The sequence below is a fragment of the Felis catus genome, chromosome B3 (genome assembly GCF_018350175.1).
Source record: "Felis catus isolate Fca126 chromosome B3, F.catus_Fca126_mat1.0, whole genome shotgun sequence".
Taxonomy (NCBI): domain Eukaryota; kingdom Metazoa; phylum Chordata; class Mammalia; order Carnivora; family Felidae; genus Felis; species Felis catus.
This window is the reverse complement of record NC_058373.1, coordinates 18,262,018-18,280,632: the sequence shown is the minus strand read 5'-3', so window position 1 is coordinate 18,280,632 and position 18,615 is coordinate 18,262,018. Positions and strand designations below refer to the sequence as shown.

Below are 18,615 nucleotides of genomic sequence, written 5' to 3'. Positions count from 1 at the left end.
CCAGCAGCTGAAAGGACATTCCTGTGAAGGGCCAGGGGTGGGAGATCTGGGTGTTTAAAATCCAGCAGAAAAAGGGAGAGGGGCTAAAAAGAATGAGTAAATGGCAGAGAATGGACTGAAGCCCTCACATCATCCTGGCCTTTGTCTCCCAAGATAAGGAATTTCACTTTTATTTTGACTAGGATGGAAAGCCTAAAAAGGGAGAGAGATTTTTGTTTTTATCCTTTTGCTTTGTAGTTTAATTTGATTGCTACTGAGGTTTCATTTTTCTTCCCTATTAATCATTTGTATTCTTTGGTGAATTGTCCCCACCCATTTATCTACTGGGCTCTTCATGACTTTCTCATTAATTCGATGAGGTTTGTCTCAGTTAAGGACATTAATCTTCTGTGGTGTATGTTGCAATTATTTTCCCCTGGTTACGGTCTGATTTTTAATTTTGGTTTCCTTTTGGGGGGTTGAAGTTTTAAACCTTTGTGCTTTCGTGCATGAGAGTGTTCACCCATCACTATTAGGCTTAAGGAGTCCTCCACCATCGACACTGGGTAAATGGTGTTGTTGTGGTCCGTGTTGTTGAGGTTCGGTGTTTTACTTTGGTGGACTTTGTGTCTTCCTGAGCGGGCCGGGGCAAACGCCTCCTGTGGTGGTAAGGGCTCAAGATGTGGAGACCCCGGGTCCTTCCAGCCCAGAGGAGCCGCTTCGCAGCCGGAGGCCTCAGCAGGGGACACCCGCTCTCCTGGGAATCCACCCCCTCGTTAAACATCATTGACACACAGGCCTCTTCTACAGGTGAGGAAGCTTGAGGGTCAGCAGAGGACCGGGAGAGGGTGGTAAGGGGTCTTACAGCCTACAGCAGAAGCAAAACCTGCAGCTGGAGCCAGCTGGTGCCGCCGTGGCAGGCAGGAGGGCGGGGCCAGAGTCGTGTCGGACAGCTGGAGCCCCGCCCCGCCCAGGCCCCGCCCCCGGGCTGAGCTTCCGGTACAGACTTAGCTCAACCCGGCTCATTCCAGAGCCTGCGCGGCGCTGGTTTCATTGGCTGTCTCGCCGTCCCCGCCCCCGGGAGACCTGCTGATTTTCGCAGCCAATCAGCAGGTACGGCGGCGGCGGCGGTGGCGAGTCTCGGCGGATCCCGGGCGCTGAGGTACCGGGATTTGCAGGAGGGGCCGCGGTCCTGGGTGGGGGACAGCACGGGCCCTCAGTGGCGCGGCTGCTTCGCCCAGCTGGACGGCTCGCGGGTGGGCCAGCTTCCCGCCTCTGGAGGGGCAGTGACCGCCACCGTCGGGGGCTGGCTGGAGGTTGTTCGGGGTTGGAGGGCAGAGGTCGGAGGTCGTGTCTTTGGGGAATGTTGGGGTCCCGGCCATCTAAGCCTAGGAGCGGGCCGCGCCCCGTTTTGTTTTTGTCAGCGCCCGTTTGGGACCGCCCTCCTGGCACGGAAGGAGCGCTGAGGGAAACTGAGGCCTGGGAGCCGCCGGGGCCCCTCGCAGGCCCCGAGCTCGGACGGGGAGGCCGGCCGGTCCTCGGGCGCCCGCCGCCTCCCTCCTCCGGGCCCGTGGGTCTGTAGGGTGCGGGTTACAGGGGGTGGGCGGCACGGCCGCGGGGGGGCCACCGGCTGTCCCCGAAGGCCCCCCCCCCCCCCCCCAGGCTCTGATGCCAGCTCTTTCGGAGGCTGTCATTCCCCGTGTTTGAGATTCGTGTCTGGAACCTCATTCGGACAGTTTGAAGAGGGGAGAGGGGGTAGCGTGGCTTTGGCACTTGGCAGGAGGTGAAAATAAAAACCAGGCGTGGGATGTAATGAAGGCAGAGGGACCTGCGAGAAACTGGACGAATTTCTTAGCTCGACAAGGATTTCCTCCCCAACTTGCCCCGCATACTGTGTAATTCAAGCTTTCGGCACTTGAAATCGAGAGTATTGTACTCCCCTAGGTCTCATAAGCAAGAGCCCTAAGTCTTGACCTTCTTGGTGAGGATACTTTGGAATGTGTAAAGTAATGAACAAGAATTGTTTTGTCCAAAGTTCCGAGTTAAGATTCACAGAACAGGGAGGGTGGGAACCTCTCTGCTTGGGGGGGGATCTTGGTAGCTTCCCTACTTCTCTGACACCCAAAAGAGAAGTTTCTTTATCTGTATGGGTTGTGGGGAGACACGGCTCTGGATGAGGAATAAGAGGGAAAGAGGGATTCTTTTTTTATTTTATTCTTTTTTTTATTTTTGAGAGCGAGAAACAGCACGAGCGGGGGAGGGGCAGAGAGAGAGAAGGAAACAGAGAATGGAAGCAGGCTGCAGGCTCTGAGCTGTCAGCACAGAGCCCGACACGGGGCTGGAACTCACAGACCTCAAGATCATGACCCGAGCTGAAGTCAGACCCTAACCGACTGAGCCACCCAGGTGCCCCGCGATTCTTTTCATTTTCTATGCAGAAAGTGTGCAATTAGGCAATTACCTGTCCCTCACCCTCCATCTGAGCTAGCGTAAAACACATTCTTTTTTTGTACTGACGGTGGTATCTGTCGAGTATTTATAGTGGAAGGGGACGGGAGTAATCTCTCTAGCAATAAGTCCTTTACCTGTACTGTAGCCGCAAGAGGAATGGATGTGCCTTGTGTGGAATTAACCCTGGGGTTTGGTTTTCAGTTCAGAAAATGAGGCAGAAGGAAGTGTTAACCAAGACCTTCCAAGGCCCAGCCATTGTCTGTAGGACTCCGACCAGCCACGTTTACATGTTTGAGAACGGTGGTGGGGACTCAGGGGACTCCTCTGAGGAAGAGTCCCACCGCGTGGCTCTGCGGCCCCGGGGCAAGGAGCGCCAGAAGAAGGGTGCCCCCCACCCTCACCAGCCAGGAGCGGGGGACGTGGTGCTGCTTCAGCGGGAACTGGCCCAGGAGGACAGCCTCAACAAGCTCGCTCTTCAGTATGGCTGCAAAGTAAGAAACCCCACGGGTGAAGGTGGCTCCTGTGTATTTAGAGGAACAGAGGACCTCACTGAAGGGTGGGGGCCCTTGCTGCCCCTGCCTGACCCCCCCCCCCCCAGGGGTGGTGTCCAGAGGCCTGTGGTATCGGTGAAGGGGTTTCCCATCTGGCCCGAGATGGAACGCAGGTGAAGTACTTTGAGTTCTGAACCTTGGGGTCATAAAAAGTGAGGGTTAGGAATCTCATGTGTTGGGCCAGTTCTCTCTCTGCAGAGCACTTCTCTCCCTGTCCCTCCAAGTAATTTCGGAAACCTTTTTTATATAGTTTTGAGCATATTTTGTTTAAGACCTGCCAGGGCCAAAGATGCCATGCAGAATTTATCCAAGATTTGTTTGGTAGGGTTGCTTCTTTTTTTTTTTTTTTTTTTTTTGGCTACTTCTCTTTTTCTGACCCTTTCTTGCTGGTTGCAGCCTATTGGATTGGTCAAGTTTGACGTTCTCTGTTTTAGAACTGCATGATCTAGCCTGTGTGCGCTGTGTATCTGTATAACCCTGTTTCTCTCTTTAATTATGTTTTTAGCATTCAGAGTGATTAACATGGCAAAGTAAGTAGGAAAGTATTTATAGAATTGCTGCATTTTCTCCTAGATTGAAACTTTTTATTTCATTTTGCTAATAACACTGTGTTATAACTTTCTATGGCCTCCTCTAAGGCTGTCTAACCAATTTGTTTTAAAAATCTTTTCTTCCTTAAAGTGTCTTGTTATTTATCTAACGAGGTTCAAATGGCTAAACACATTGTATAGGGTGTTGTGGTATTTCCCAGAGGAAATACACAGGCTGACCTCCTAGGGACACATAGTGGTCTCTCAATTGTACTGAGATTTATATTTGACTCTCTAACCAGCTTCTAGTAGGCATACTGTATGGTTTATTGAACATGGGCCGCAAATGAATCCTACCCTACGAAGATCTGAGTGGATGCAGTGGGCTTCTTAGAAAAGTGGGCTTAATTAAGCCATGAAGACTGTACATATAATGCCTCCAATAAGTAATCAGTTTTCCTATTGAAAGTAAATAAATTTTGGTGTTTAGTTTATGAAGGGCAAAGACAAAAAGGTCTCAAGCACCTTATGCTTTAGTTTCAGGACATGGTAAATTAAACATGTCCACAGCCCCAGTTCAACTAGATGATAAAAACAATTGCTCAATAAGTAAAATAATGGAGATGATTGATTTGAAAAAGGTGCTCTCTAAAGGTCTGTTGGCCGTAGTTACACTCTAGTTAAAGCGGACTTAGGAGTTAAAACCTTAAAGTCCATCTCTGACACTTTCATTAAGTTCCAAACATTAGCTTGAGGGAGGGTTTGACTTAAATTTTGCACCACCCCTCCCTTAAGATTTGTCTTGCTCTTTGTTACACAGTGCTGCCTCTTCTCCTGGAGTCCTAATATTGAATAGGAGATTTCAGTCCGTACTTTCCAGCTAGATCTGTGTGATTCCCTACGTGTTACTAAGTATCATAAGTGTTAGGAAACCCTCAAAGTGAATTAACTCTCGATTGCTTTTATTTACAAAATAAGTTTATATACCATACAGTACTTCTGGGCATGAAAACATGGTAGAATCATGAGGACTTACCTCTTAAAACAAAATTACAGTTAAAGTCGGTTCTGAGTGTCAAGCTGGCTGAGGTTTGGTCTGGCGATCGCTAATGTAATCAGCTACTGTACTGGGTTCTGATGTGGGAGGGAAGTCAGCCAGACGGGGGCATTGTTGCCTCAGAAGTTAGAAGAAGTAGAAAGGGCTCCTAGAGCATTTTTAGTACCATGACTGGGTTTCACCTAAAAACATTTTGTTGCAGTCACACTGTACACAAACAAAAAAACGCTTTTCCAAAAACCGATTATATGTTATTCAAACTTGTAAATCTGCTCGGAACTGTGATAAGGCTGCGTTAAAGCGAAAAAAACAGCTATTCAGCCTAAACTCATTATGTGTGCAGGTGCAGTTTTCCAATATTCATCAGGGTCTTAAAGGGGGGTGGGCTTGGATCCTCTTTCGGAAAGAGCTACTTTTTGGATATTAGTTCTAAGGAGTTTACATAGTTCATGATGTTTGTCTTCATGACTTCCCTAGGTCGCAGATATCAAGAAAGTCAACAACTTCATCAGAGAACAAGATTTATATGCTTTGAAATCTATTAAGATCCCAGTGAAAAATCATGGGATCCTAACAGAGACCCACAAAGAACTCAGACCCGTCCCAAGCCCATCCTCAGAGACTAGAGTGACCTTCGAGGAGCTGCCAGACCCAGACAGGGCAGCTGTAGGCGCCAGTGCCCTGTCCAGCCCACTGACGGATTTCTTTAAGGGCATTGACCAGAATATTGAGCGCGCCGTGCAGTCAGAAATCTTTTTAAATGAAAGTTGCTGTGGAGAGACCTCCAGTCAGCCGCTGCTTCCAGCGCCTCCGAAGACCCCAACAAACGGTGCAGACTGTGGGATTCAGTGGTGGAATGCTGTTTTTATCATGCTTCTAATTGGGATTGTTTTACCAGTGTTTTATTTGGTCTATTTTAAAATACAGGCTACTGGCGAGATCCCCAGCGGCTTGAACACAACTACTGTCCCCAATGGCTCGATGACCCTGAGTGCAGTTCCAGGGCAAGCCCCCAGATTAGCCGTCCCAGTGCCAACCATCCCCTCTTCAGATAGCCAGTTCAGTCAGACCACCCGGGCAGGGAACTAGCCATCGTTGTTCCTAAAGAACCCGGCCAGTGTCAGCATTTGACCTCCTAACATGCATCACCTGCCATCGGCCAGAGCCTTGGGTGCCGCATTTCCTTTTCTGTGACATACGGACACGTTTCAGAAAACACCATTGTGTTCTCAGTAACACTCACCTTGGGGAGTAGGCTCGCCTAACCCAAGGCTGTGGGAGCCAAAACACCAGCACCCTCAGCCTCCTACATCCAGAAGTTAACAGCAAGAGAAACATTTTCACGTGGCAGGTGCCACTTCTTGAAGGTATGTTGTGGACTGGCACTGTGTGGGCCCCCACATTGGATGTGTTCGGAAGTTGAAGAGCGGCCTTGGACCTTCAGTGTGGGAGCCTCTGGGGTCAGCTTTGGTCACTTGGCTGTGTGCGGTGTCCCCTGCCTGCTGTGAAGGGATGACCAACTGACAAATGATGTTCTTTGTCTCCCTGGCAAAGGAGCTGTCCAGTAGCGTTGAGTATCACCCTGTTTTGGAGTCTGACAGATAACCATTGTAACTGGCCCTACTTCATATTTGCCCCACCAGTTAGCTTTTTTGAGGCAGTGTCCTTTCTAGAATTGAAAATGCCCTAAATCCAAATTGCTCTAATATTGAGTAAACGGCAGTTCTGTTCTTTGTAGTTCCAGAGCTAACTTAGTGACGCACAGGCCTGTTTTAAGCTGCTGCATGGTGTGTCCAGCACGTCTTGGCTGGAACACTTGGGGCTGTTGCTCAGTTTCACCTGGGGTGTATTCTCACTGCAGTAGCTAACCAGATTCCCTAAGTTAGCATTCTTAGAAGGAATTGTTGCCAGTGTCTGGAGCTGAGTAGGTGCAGAGAGAAGAATGAGTGCCTATCACTGAGGTCCCAACGTGTGATGCTTCTGAGGCTGAACAGTCGCCAGTCCAGTGTTGCTGAGAGCAGCAGCCCCTGTGTGTACCTGGAAGGGAAGTGCAGGGAGGATGGGTATGCTTCCTGCAGCTTCCTTGATTCTAAGGAATTCTAGAACCATTGCACTAGAAAGGGACTCAGTGTTTTTCTTTGGGTAAATACGCTCTCTGTATAGTGCAGCTTATGATGTTAAAGACCAAACACTTAATGGAGGGCCTCATGGTGACCCTTGCCGTGGAGGCCATTAAAGAGGGGTCAGGCACCCATCAGCCTGAGGTTTTCCTGTCTCTTCTACACAGCAGCAGTCGTGCTCAATGTGGAGGCTCAGGAGAGGCCCGGGTCAGCCTCTGAGGCCTTGCAGGTGCAGTAGGGGTGTGTGGGGTGAGGGTTGAGAGCCTGCGTGGCCAGAACCCATCTCAGTCCCAAGGAAGAGTAGAAATGGGCTTATGTGGCTGGTGGCTTAACCTCGGAGAAGCCTGCCACCAGGGAGGAAGACCCACTGCACAGATAGGGAGCTTTGAGTGTGATTTATGTCATTTGACACATCAGACCTAGAGATAAGTTGAGAAGATTTCATCGTGTAAGAGGAGGGAAGTGTAGCAGAATACTTGAGATGGGCTTCTAATTTTTCTCCTCTCAGCTATGTGAAAAATGATTTGCCCTGGGTTCAATTAGTAAATTTAAAGTATCTTCAAAGTTAAATGTTTTCTTCAAAACCACAGTGGTCTTCACGATAAAATGAGCTTGTGAATCTTTGCTCCAGGAAATGTTTTGATCATGTGAATGCTCTTCCAGCCAAATGTCTGTGCTCACTGTGCCCCTGGAGGCCACAGGTTTCTCTAATATGTCACCATTAACTTCACCAGGCAGAGCTGAGTCCCATGGGAAAATGGCTTTTGCCAGGCAAAGAATAATTATCTGTATCCTTTACTTTTTTCAAATGGAATAAAATAATTTCTTCTGTGAAGGAAAATTGATTCCTCTTTTTTTTTTTTTTTAATTTCGGCGGTGGTGATTCAGAATGAAGAGATGATACAACAGTGTTGGAGAAGGTGGAGGTGTCCGTGTCTAGGGGGCGAGGCGTGCTCAGGGCTTGTGTTCAAGGTTATCCCAACAGGTGAAAAACAGAAGTGGTAAACCAGCACAGTCTCGCTGATTGGTCTGCACAATGTGCTTTAGAGTGCCTTTATTAAGTATGCATAAGAGAGACCATGAAGCTCATTTTGTACACATTTTACTACATTTTTAGTGTGTTAATATTTTAAAGAAACAGATTTGATAGGTAGTCTTCAGTCCTTTTGATTGAACAATAGTGCCCAACATTGTGGGCACCTAGGGAATCTACGTCATCAGGCAAATGATGCTCCCGTTTTACTCTGGGGCAACAAGGCTGTGGAGACTCAGCAGAAGCCTCAGGGTCGCTCCGAGCAGGACTGCCCAGCCGAGGAAGGGTCACAGTCCTTCCTCTGAAACACAGTTCTTTAAACTGCCTCTGTTAATAGTGAAGTCTGCCTGGGGTTGAGGGAGAATGATAAAGATTCTTTTTTCTCTACATCTGCACCAGCATTTATGGTCTCTTATCTTTTTGATGATAGCTGTTCTCACAGATATGGAGTGGTATCTCATTGTGGTTTTGATTTGCATCTCCCCAATGATTAGTGATGTTGAGGACCTTTTCATGTACCTGCTGGCCACTTGTATACCTTATTTAGAAAAATGTCTATTCAGGTGCTTTGCCCATTTTTAATTGTCATATATATATTATATATATTATGATTATATATATGACATGTAATATATATAATAGCATATATATTATAATATGTAAGAGTGTATATATAATATGTCATATATATATATATATATGTACTTAAATATATTTTGCAACTGAGTTGTGTGAGTTCTTTATGTATTTTGGCTACGAACTCCTTATTGGATATATGGCTTGCAAATATTTTTTCTCATTCTGTAGATTGTCTTTTCATTTTGTTGATCTATTTTCTTTTGCTGTGCAGAAGCTTTTTAGTTTGATATAGTCCCACTTATTTATTTTTGCTTCTGTTGCATATGCTCTTGATGTCATATCCAGAAAACCAGTGCCATGACCAGTGTCAAGGAGCTTACCACCTATGGATTCTTTTAGTAGTTTTATGGATTCTGCTCTTACATTCAAGTCTTTAATCCATTTTGAGTTAATTTTTGTGAGTGGAACAAGATAGGGGTCTACCTTCATTCTTTTACATGTAAGTATCCAGGTTTCTCAGCACCATTTATTGAGGAGACTGTCTTTTCACCATTGAGTATTCTTGGCTCCCTTCTCAAATATTACTTGCTGTATATACAGGGGTGGATTTCTGGGTTTTCGCTTCTGTTCTGTTGGTCTGTATCTGTTTTCATGCGTTTACCATACTATTTTAATTACTGTCGTTTTATAATATAGCTTGAAATCGGGAAGTGTGATGCCCCTGCTTTATACTTCTTTTTCAGGATTCCTTTGGCTATTAAGTCTTTTGTGCTTCCATATAAATTGTAGGATTTTTTTTTTTCTGCTTCTGTAAAATTTGCCATTGGAATCTTGATAGGGATAGTATTGAATCTCTAGACAGCTTTGAATAATATGGAAATGTAAACAGTATTAAATCTTCCAATTCATGAACACAGGATACCTTTCCATTTATTTTTATCTTCTGTTTCTTTCATCAATGTTTTGTGTTAAGTGTAGAGATCTTTCACCTCCTTGGTTGAATTTATTCTTTGTTTTTAATGTTATTGTAAATGGGATAATTTTATTTCTTCTCATATAATTCCTTGTTAGTGTATAAATATGTTACCATATGTTAATTTTGTATCTTGGAACTTTACTGAATTCACTGATTAGATCTAACAGTTTTTTTGATGGAGTCTTTAGGATTTTATGTATAGAAAATCATGTCATCTACAAATAGAGACAATTTTTTTTTTCAATTTCATGCTTTTTATTTTATTCTTCCCTGATTGCTCTGGCTAGAGCTTCCAGTACTACGTTAAATAAGAGTAGCAAGAGTGGGCACCCTTGTTTTATTCCTGATCTTAGAGAAAAAGCTTTCACCCTTTTATCACTAGGCATAATGTTAGCTGTGGGCTTGTTATATATGCCCTTATTATGCTGAGGTACATTCCTTCTATACCTAAATTGTTAAGAGTTTTTATCTTGAATGGATGTTGAATTTTATCAAATGTTTTTTCTCCATCTATTGAGATGATCATATGATTCTTATCCTTCATTTTGTTAATAAGGTGTATCACACTGATTGATTTGCGTATGTTGAACCATCTTCCATCCCTGAAATAAATCCCACTTGATCATGGTGAGCGATCCCAAAATGTGCTGCTAAATTTGGTTTCTTAGTATTTTATTGAGAATTTTTGTACCTATATTCATAGGGATATTGGTTTGTATGGTGTCCTTTTCTGGCTTTGGTCAGGTAATGCTGGCCTTGTAAAGTAAGTTTGGAAATGCTCCCTCCTCTTTGATTTTTTTCTTTTTTTTTTAAGTTTGAGAAGGATTGGTGTTAATTCTTTAAATGTTTGGTAAAATTCACTCTGAAGCCGCCTGGTCCTGGGTTTTTCTTCTTTGGCAGATTTTTACTGATTCAGTCTCTTTACTAATAATTGATCAGTTCAGATTTTCTGTTTCTTCCTGATTCAGTATTGGTAGGTTATATGTTTTTAATTTTTTTTCCATTCTAATTTGTCCACTTGTTGACCTAGTTGTTCATAGTAGTCTGCTTTCATGTCACTTTTTTTTTTTCAACGTTTTTATATTTATTTTTGGGACAGAGAGAGACAGAGCATGAACGGGGGAGGGGCAGAGAGAGAGGGAGACACAGAATCAGAAACAGGCTCCAGGCTCTGAGCCATCAGCCCAGAGCCCGACGCGGGGCTCGAACTCACGGACCGCGAGATCGTGACCTGGCTGAAGTCGGACGCTTAACCGACTGCGCCACCCAGGTGCCCCTCATGTCACTTTTTAAATGAGGAGCAGAGAGGCTTCTACTTCCCTCTCCTGGCCTGTTTTCTACCATTCCTTCAAAGCTTCCTTCTGACACAAGCCAGGAGCTCTCTGTGGAAATGGTTGTCTTGAAAGAGTTATAACCATTTGTGTGTGAGATGGGGTTTAAAAATGTTTTCCCTAGCAGATCAGGGTATCTGTCCCTGTGTTTTGGCAGGACATCTGGTGTCCTGGAGGGAGTGTCAAGAGAAGGCAATGGGATGGACTAATTCATCCCAGAGGACTAATTCATCCATTTATTCAAGTGACATATATGGAGCACTGCCTCTGCCAGGTGCTGGTTGGGGTGCCCCGCAGAGGTGAGGAAGGCTGATCTGGAAGACATCACCTGGGAGATGGCCACAGCTTCGTGTAAGGCCTAGTAGAATGCAGTGTGGATGGGGAGAGGTGGGAGGGCACGTGTCTAAAGTCATTGAATTGAGACAGTTTCCACTTGGGTTGATAAGGTGGGAGGCTGAGCCTGGCTATAAGAAGGACCCAAACAGATGTGAAGATTTCTCTTTGGGAAAAGACTAGGATGCAGCACAGAATAAAAACAATCATCATTTAATTCATGGCACTCATTAGATGCCAGACAATGCTCTAAGAGCTTTATACATCAATCCATTTCATCCTTACAATATCCTCGGGAGGTTGGCACTTCCTATTCCTGTCTTACTAATGGAAAAACTAAGCTAAGATCACATAACTTGGGAAGGCTGGGAGTCCCACCCAGGCTGACTGGCTTGGGACCCTGTGCTCTTTAACCCCTTTGCTTGGGGCCTTGCTGCTCTGTGCTTCCCAAGGCAGGGTTTTAGTAGGGGACAGAATTGAGAGAAGAGAAGATTGAGAAGATTTCTTCTGGTCCACAATAGGGTACTGGCCATGCAGTGATAAGAACCCTATGCATTTACCTGCCTGTTTTCTGGGTGGTGCTAGTGAGCCAGTGGTGCCAGTGAGCCTTGACTGTGAGAAATAAGCCTCATTTGCATCAGTAAAGTAGCCTTCCTTAGCCAATTCCTTGCAGTACTGAACACCTTGGGTAGGGTTCCTCCAAGCTTATTTCTGGAGAGGAGGTACTTCTGGCATCACCAGGCCAAGCAGAGGCATGAGGGTGGGGTAGGGGACAGGATCCATTTTTGCCTGTTCTCCAGGAGAACAGCTCCTGGGTACAGTGGAGCTGCTGAGGAGACTTGGGGTCACCCTCCCTGCCCCCCTGCACGGTCAGGCCCCACAGCCCTGGGAAGGATGGCATGATGGTGATGTGCAGCTCCAATTTGTGCCCTCTGCCCTCTTCTATCCCTGCTTCTGTTGTGCAAGAGCCCTGAGGGACTCCTACAGTAGTGATCTGGGAGGGGGTCTTCCTACATCTTCAGGAAATACCAGGTTATTTCAAAACGCATTCACCACCCTGAGTAAGGAACATGTACTACCATGCATTCATTCCCAAACCTTTCAGAGGCAAGAGGCTATGTGAAAACAAGACCCAGCCGGCCCTCAAAGTACTTAATACCCTTAAGGTATTTATAATCTAGTGGGAAAGATAACACTTATATTAAGGTGGTGATAGGGGAGAACATGCTGACCCCATGAGAAGAAAAGGGATAAGATGATACATGGGTGATAAGAAAAGTTTTCTAGAGAAGGTGGCGTTTCCTTAGTTGACACCTGAAAGGAGGGAGGGATTTCATAATATGGTCTCCAGTGGAGGCTGGAAGCCAGGGAGATCTTGTGAACAGGGAACTATGAGTAGCCTAGTAGCCTGGAGTGAAGAAGTGCAAGCAAACAGAAATGTGGGAAAATGCTGCAGTAATAGTTGGAGCTAGGTTGTAGACAACCTTGAATTCTGTAAGTGACTTGGACATTATTTGATGGACAGTGGGAAGCTATTGAAAATCTTTGGACAGTAGAGATAGTATAGTTGAGCACTGACTTTAAGAATAGTAATCTCCTAGTTTGGGAGAGGAGAGGCCTTAAAGAGGTGATGTAATTTGATCATGAGGAGCTTGGGTATAGTTGTTTTCATAATTCTTTATTGGGGGTTAATCAAGCTTCTTGGATCTGCAGGTTTATATGGTTTCATGTAATTTGGAAAAATTCAAGCCATTATTTCTGCAAATATTTTTTTCTGATTATTCCAGTCCAATTACCCATATATTAGGTCATTTGATGTCTCACAACTAACACATTTTTCTTTGTCTTTCTGTTTTATCTTGGACAATTTCTGTTGCCATTTCCTTTATAATATCTAATTGGGATATTCAGTACATCTTGTACTAGAGGTATTTTTCATCTGTAGAAGTTCTATTTGGGTTTTCCTTTATGACTTCCATTTTTCATCATTTCTCATACTTTCAAACATGTGGAGTGTATTTATAATAGCTGTTTTAAAGTCCTTATCTGATAATTCTATCATGTGTTTCATTCTGGGTCTATTTATAGATTTTTTTTTTCTGGTTATGGATTGTATTTTCTTGTTTTCCTGCATGTTAGGTAATTTTCGGCTGGATGCTTGACATGGTGAATTATATGTTGCTGGGTGCTAGATCTTGTTGTCTTCCTTTAAATATTTTTTGGCTTTGGGGTTTGAAATCAGTTTGATCCTTTTGAGACTTGCTTTTATACTCCGTTAGGGCAAGTCTAGAGTAGCCTTTAGTCTAGGGCTAATTCAACCCCACTAGTATGATGAGATACTTGTGAAGACTCTACTCAATGCTGTGGTGTAAGAGGTCTCACTGTTCTGGCTGGTGGGAAAGCAGGTTATTCCTAGCCCTGCATAAGCATGGGAATGGTTCCACCTACTTTCCTCTGTTGGTTCTCTTCCTAGTCTCTGAGATTTTCTCACATGCTAGTGCAGCTCAGTACTCAGCCAGAGACTTAGGGGATCTCGCTTCTCTTCCTTTCCCCATATTCTGTCTCCATAATTCTAGATGCCTTGGCCTCCTTGAACTTCAGACTCTATCTCTTCAACTTGGCAAGATCACTGTGCTCTGTGCTCTGGTCTGGAAACTTCAGGCAATGAGGTAGGGCACTTCCCAGTTATACCTGGTTTATTTCTCTTTCCCCAGGAATCACTCTCCTGCACTCTTTTGTCCAGTGTCTTCTATCTTTTGTCTAATTCTTTGTTTGAGGTGAAAGAATACATCTGGTCTCTGTTATTCCATTATGGCCAGAGCAGAAGTTCATAGGCCAGAGTTAGAAGAGGGGCAGCCAAAATGGTGGCATGAGGGGCAAGATTGGTTTACAGGCAGATTCAAGGGAGCGGGGCTGTTGGTGGACTCCAAATTTGTGAACTGGAATCAGTCATGGGACAGGAAGTCAGAAGAGGCAGATTTTCTTGCAGGGGCTTGGAAATAAGTCCACTAAATTCCACATGCTGCAAGACAGCTGTATGTGAGGCCTGTAGTTGATTTGGTTCAACAAACATTACCTTCCCTTATGTGTCAAGTGCTAGGCTCCCTGGTTTTCAGTGTGTTATCTCAGCTGAGTAGTTGGAAAAGAGAGCCCATTTATCAGTAGTCCAGGCAGTTATGGTGTTATTCTTGTTCCTTATTGCCATTTTGAGATCATTATTCAACCCTTCTTCCCTAAATCCTTTCAGAACTCCATAATCTACTTACCCTTTTTTTATTGCATTATCTACAGATCTTCTGGTCTCTCCCTCTCATCCACTGAAGACTTCAGCACCTGTTCTCATTCTTGGATCCATGTAGATCAGCGCTTTCTCATGTTTTTGAAGTCATTATCATATAGATAAAATAATAAAAATTATGTACAGCACTGTGGAGGGGATTTGATGATCTTTGTGGGCTCTAATAAGTGTTACAGATAGACAGAGGGGTAATAACTGAGGAGTTTGGTTCTGTCAGGTTTTTGAAATGGGTGATCAAAAGGCATGCTCTTATGCTGATGAGAAAGATGTAGGAGGGAGGTAGAAATTGCTGCTACCAGAGAGGGGATAGTTGCAGGGGTGAAGACATTGAGGGGGAGAGAGGTGATGGGTTCCAATATACAACATGAAAGTCTTGGCCATAGATAAGAGCAGAGAGTCCATCCATCGTATCTGGAGGGAAGGAAGAGCACATGGGTACAGATGCAGGCAGACTCCTGGATTTCATGGTGGGAAGACCAGGTAGGTCTCATTTGATTGCATCTATGTTTTCAATGGAAAATGTGACAGGAAGTAATAAGCTGGCAAGAAAAAGAGGTAGTCTTGAAGGTTTGAATAGCGAAAGAGTAAAATACAGTTGATCCTTGAACATGGGGATTAGGGGCACTGACCCCCAGCAAGTCGAAAATCCTTGTAGAACATGACTACCCCAAAACTTAACTACTAATAGCCTACTGTTGACTAGAAGCCTTACTGATAACACAGTTGATTAACACATATTTTGTATATGTATTAGTATATACACTATATTCTTACAATAAAGTAAGCTCGAGAAAATGTTAAGAAAATCATTAAGAGAAAATACAATTACATCATTGTACTGTATTTATTGAGAAAAGTCCATGTAGAAGTGGACCTCCTTGAGTTCAAACTCATGTTATTCAAGGGTCAAATGTAGTGATGTCAGAAAATGAGGACGTCAACAATACTAGGGGATTGTAGTTGCATTTTGGGGCAGTGTTGAGAGCCTTTTAAAATTTGTGGTCATGATATGGGGCGCCTGGGTGGCGCAGTCGGTTAAGCGTCCGACTTCAGCCAGGTCATGATCTCGTGGTCCGTGAGTTCGAGCCCTGCGTCAGGCTCTGGGCTGATGGCTCGGAGCCTGGAGCCTGTTTCCGATTCTGTGCCTCCCTCTCTCTCTGCCCCTCCCCTGTTCATGCTCTGTCTCTCTCTGTCCCAAAAATAAATAAACGTTGAAAAAAAAATTTTTTAATTTGTGGTCATGATAGAATAAAAATAGGAAACACAGAATTAAACCCAAATACATAAATAAATTTAATATATGCTGTCAATGTGGCATCTCAAATCAATGGGATAAAGATGAACTTTTTAATAAATGGCTGTTGGACAACTAGATAGCCATTTGGAAAATATAAGACCCATACCTAAGAATAAACTCCAAATGGGTTTTTAGGAATCTAAATATAAAAGATGAAACTATACTAATACTAGAAGAAAACATTGGTGAATTCCTCTCTAACTTTGGTGTAGGGAAAAGGATCCTAAATTTAACTCAAAATTCATTATCAATAAAAGCTTGATAAATTTGACTATATAAAATTATAAAATTTTGCCTGACAAAAGTATCACAAAAAGCCACTGACAAATTGGGAGAAAATATTCATAGCCTATAACAAAGGGCTTATATCCCTAAAATAAATAAACAAACAAACAAACAAACTCTTAAAAATTGAAGGAGAGAGGGGCACCTAGGTGGCTCAGTCAGTTAAGTGCCTGACTTTGGCTCGGGTCATGATCTCGTGATTTGTGAGTTCGAGCCCTACATCAGGCTCTATGCTGACAGCTCCAGGCCTGAAGCCTGCTTCAGGTTCTGTGTCTCCCTCTCTCTCTGTCCCTCCCCCGCTCACCCTCTGTCTCTCTGTCTCTCAAAAATAAATAAACATAGGGGCGCCTGGGTGGCTTAGTCGGTTAAGCATCTGACTTCAGCTCAGGTCATGATCTCTCAGTCCATGAGTTGAAGGCCCATGTTGGGCTCTGTGTTGACAGCTCAGAGCCTGGAACCTGCTTCAAATTCTGTGTCTCCCTCTCTCTGCCCCTCCTCTGCTGACACTCTGTTTCTGTCTCTCTCTCTCAAAAATAACGATTAAAAAAATAAAAAAAACAAAAAATTGAAGGAGACCAAAACCCCAATAAACAAATGGAAAAAAGACATGAACAGACACACAAAGATTAAAATGGCCTTCAAACATGAAAAAATGTTCAAGTTCACTCATTATAGAAAAAGACAAGTCTAAACATTGATATATTTTCTCACAGGTAAAAATTTTAAATACAACAACATTCTGTTGGTGCAGTTGTGGGGAAACCGGCATTCTCATACATTGTTGGAGGAAGTGCAAATGGGCAACAACTTCTCTGGGAGGTGAATTTGGCACTACTTAACAAAACTACACAGGAACTTACTCAGCAATCCTACTTCTAGGACTTTACCCTAAAGATAAATATCTAACATTATGAAGATACATATGCTTAAGCGTATTCATTGATACATGCAAAATACTAGAAACAACTTCTGTGACTATTCACGGACGACTGTTGTACATCCATACCATGTGGTGCTATGCAACTATAAAGAATGGTGAAGATTACTAGGAACTCACCACTTTTGGGGGTGATTTCCAATTACACTGTATTTTGTTATTTGGTTTTGTTTCTCTGATTTTAATGAAATCAAATTGATCAAATTTTTCACTATGGTTTGCTTCAGAAGTTCCTTACACTAAGTCAGAAAGTTGTTTTCTTGTATAATGACATTGTTCTATTTTAACTTTTAGGTATTTAATCCATTTGGAGGCTACCATCTTGTGTCATGTTAGTAGGAGTCCAGTTTTATTTTTCTCTATGTAGTAAACTAATTTTACCAACTAATTTTACCATTTTGTGGTGTGGAAAAAAGGCTTAATATTTTTGGGAAGACATTCCTACCCCACCCCTTTTAATATTCTAATGAACTGTGAGCTGTTTTTTAAATTGATACATAATTGACATGTAACACTGTGTAAGTTTAGGGTATACAATGTGTTGATTTGGTACATTTATATAATGAAATATGATTACTACTGTGTAATATCTCCATCATATCACACAATCATGGTTTCTTTTTGTGGTGAGAATATTTAAGATTTAATCTCTTAGCAATCTTGAAGTATATAATACAGTATTAATATAATCAAAATGCTATGACTTAGATCGCCAGAATGTATCCATGTTCTAACTGCAAGTTTGTGCCCTTTGACCAACATCTTCCCAATTCCTCCAACCCGCAGCCCCTGGAAACCACTATTCTTGTCTGTTTCTACAAAGTTCAGTTTTTTGAGATTTTACATATAAGTGATATCATACAGTATTCATCTTTCTCTGATTTATCTCACTTAGCATAAGTATTTAAGGTCCATCCATGTTATCCTGAATGGCAAGATTTCCCTCTTTCTCATGGCTGAATTATATTCTTGTGTGTGTGCGTGTGCGTGTGTGTGTGCCCTCACATGTGCGCACACCCCCTCATCTTTATCCATTCGTCCATTTTTTATCCAACTTAGGTTGTATCTTGGCTATTGTGAATAATGCTGCAGTAAGTGTGGGAGTACAATTATCTTTTTTATATCTTGTTTTTCTCTCTCTCAATATATACCCAGAAGTGGGATTTTCTGGGTCATACGGTTGGTTGTTTTAATTTTTTTGAGGAACCTCCATAATGTTTTCCATAGTGACTGAAGCAATTTATATTGTCACCAGCAGTGCATGAGGGTTGTTTTCTCCACACCCTCACTAATACTTGTTACCTCTTTTCATTTTTTAAAGATTTAAAAATTTTTATTATTAAAATTTTTTGAGAGAGAGAGAAAGAGAGGGAGAGAGAATGTGCATGTGAGTGGAGGAGGGGCAGAAGGAGAGGGAGAGAGAGAATCTCACAGGGCTCAGTCTCACGACCATGAAATCATGACCTGAGCCAAAATCAAGAGTTGGGTGCTTAACCGACTAAGCCACGCAGATGCCCCAATTTGTTACCTCTTTTTGATGCAAGGTGAGGGGATATTTCATTATGGTTTTTATTTACACTTTACTGATAAGTTGAGCATCTTTTCATGTACCTATTTGTCATCTTGATATCCTGTCTTATTTGAAAAAATGTCTGCTTAGATCCTCTGCCCCTTCTTAAATCAGATTGTTTTTAATACCATTGATTTGTATGAGTTTTTCTATATTTTGGCTATTAACCCCTTACCAGATATGTGGTTTGCAAATATCCCCTCCCCCCCATTCATTGGTTGCTTTTTAATTATGTTGTGTCTTTTGCTTTTTAGTTTGATGTAGTCCATTTGTTGATTTTTGCTTTTG

General features: G+C 43.3%; 1 protein-coding gene across 4 annotated transcripts in view; it reads left to right on the top strand.

The window, feature by feature from the left end:
- Positions 1 to 1,063: 1,063 nt before the first annotated feature.
- LYSMD4 (LysM domain containing 4) overlaps positions 1,064 to 18,615 on the top strand; it is a 31,772-nt gene continuing 14,220 nt past the window's right edge. The window contains exons 1-3 of one of the 4 annotated variants that reach the window (XM_003986865.6): positions 1,064 to 1,141; positions 2,632 to 2,921; positions 5,046 to 7,529. In XM_003986865.6, coding sequence (XP_003986914.3) covers positions 2,640 to 2,921; positions 5,046 to 5,657 — 894 coding nt within the window. In that variant the 5' untranslated portion in view covers positions 1,064 to 1,141; positions 2,632 to 2,639 and the 3' untranslated portion in view covers positions 5,658 to 7,529. The other 3 variants (XM_019831934.3, XM_006932297.5, XR_006598949.1) reach the window with 3 other exon arrangements.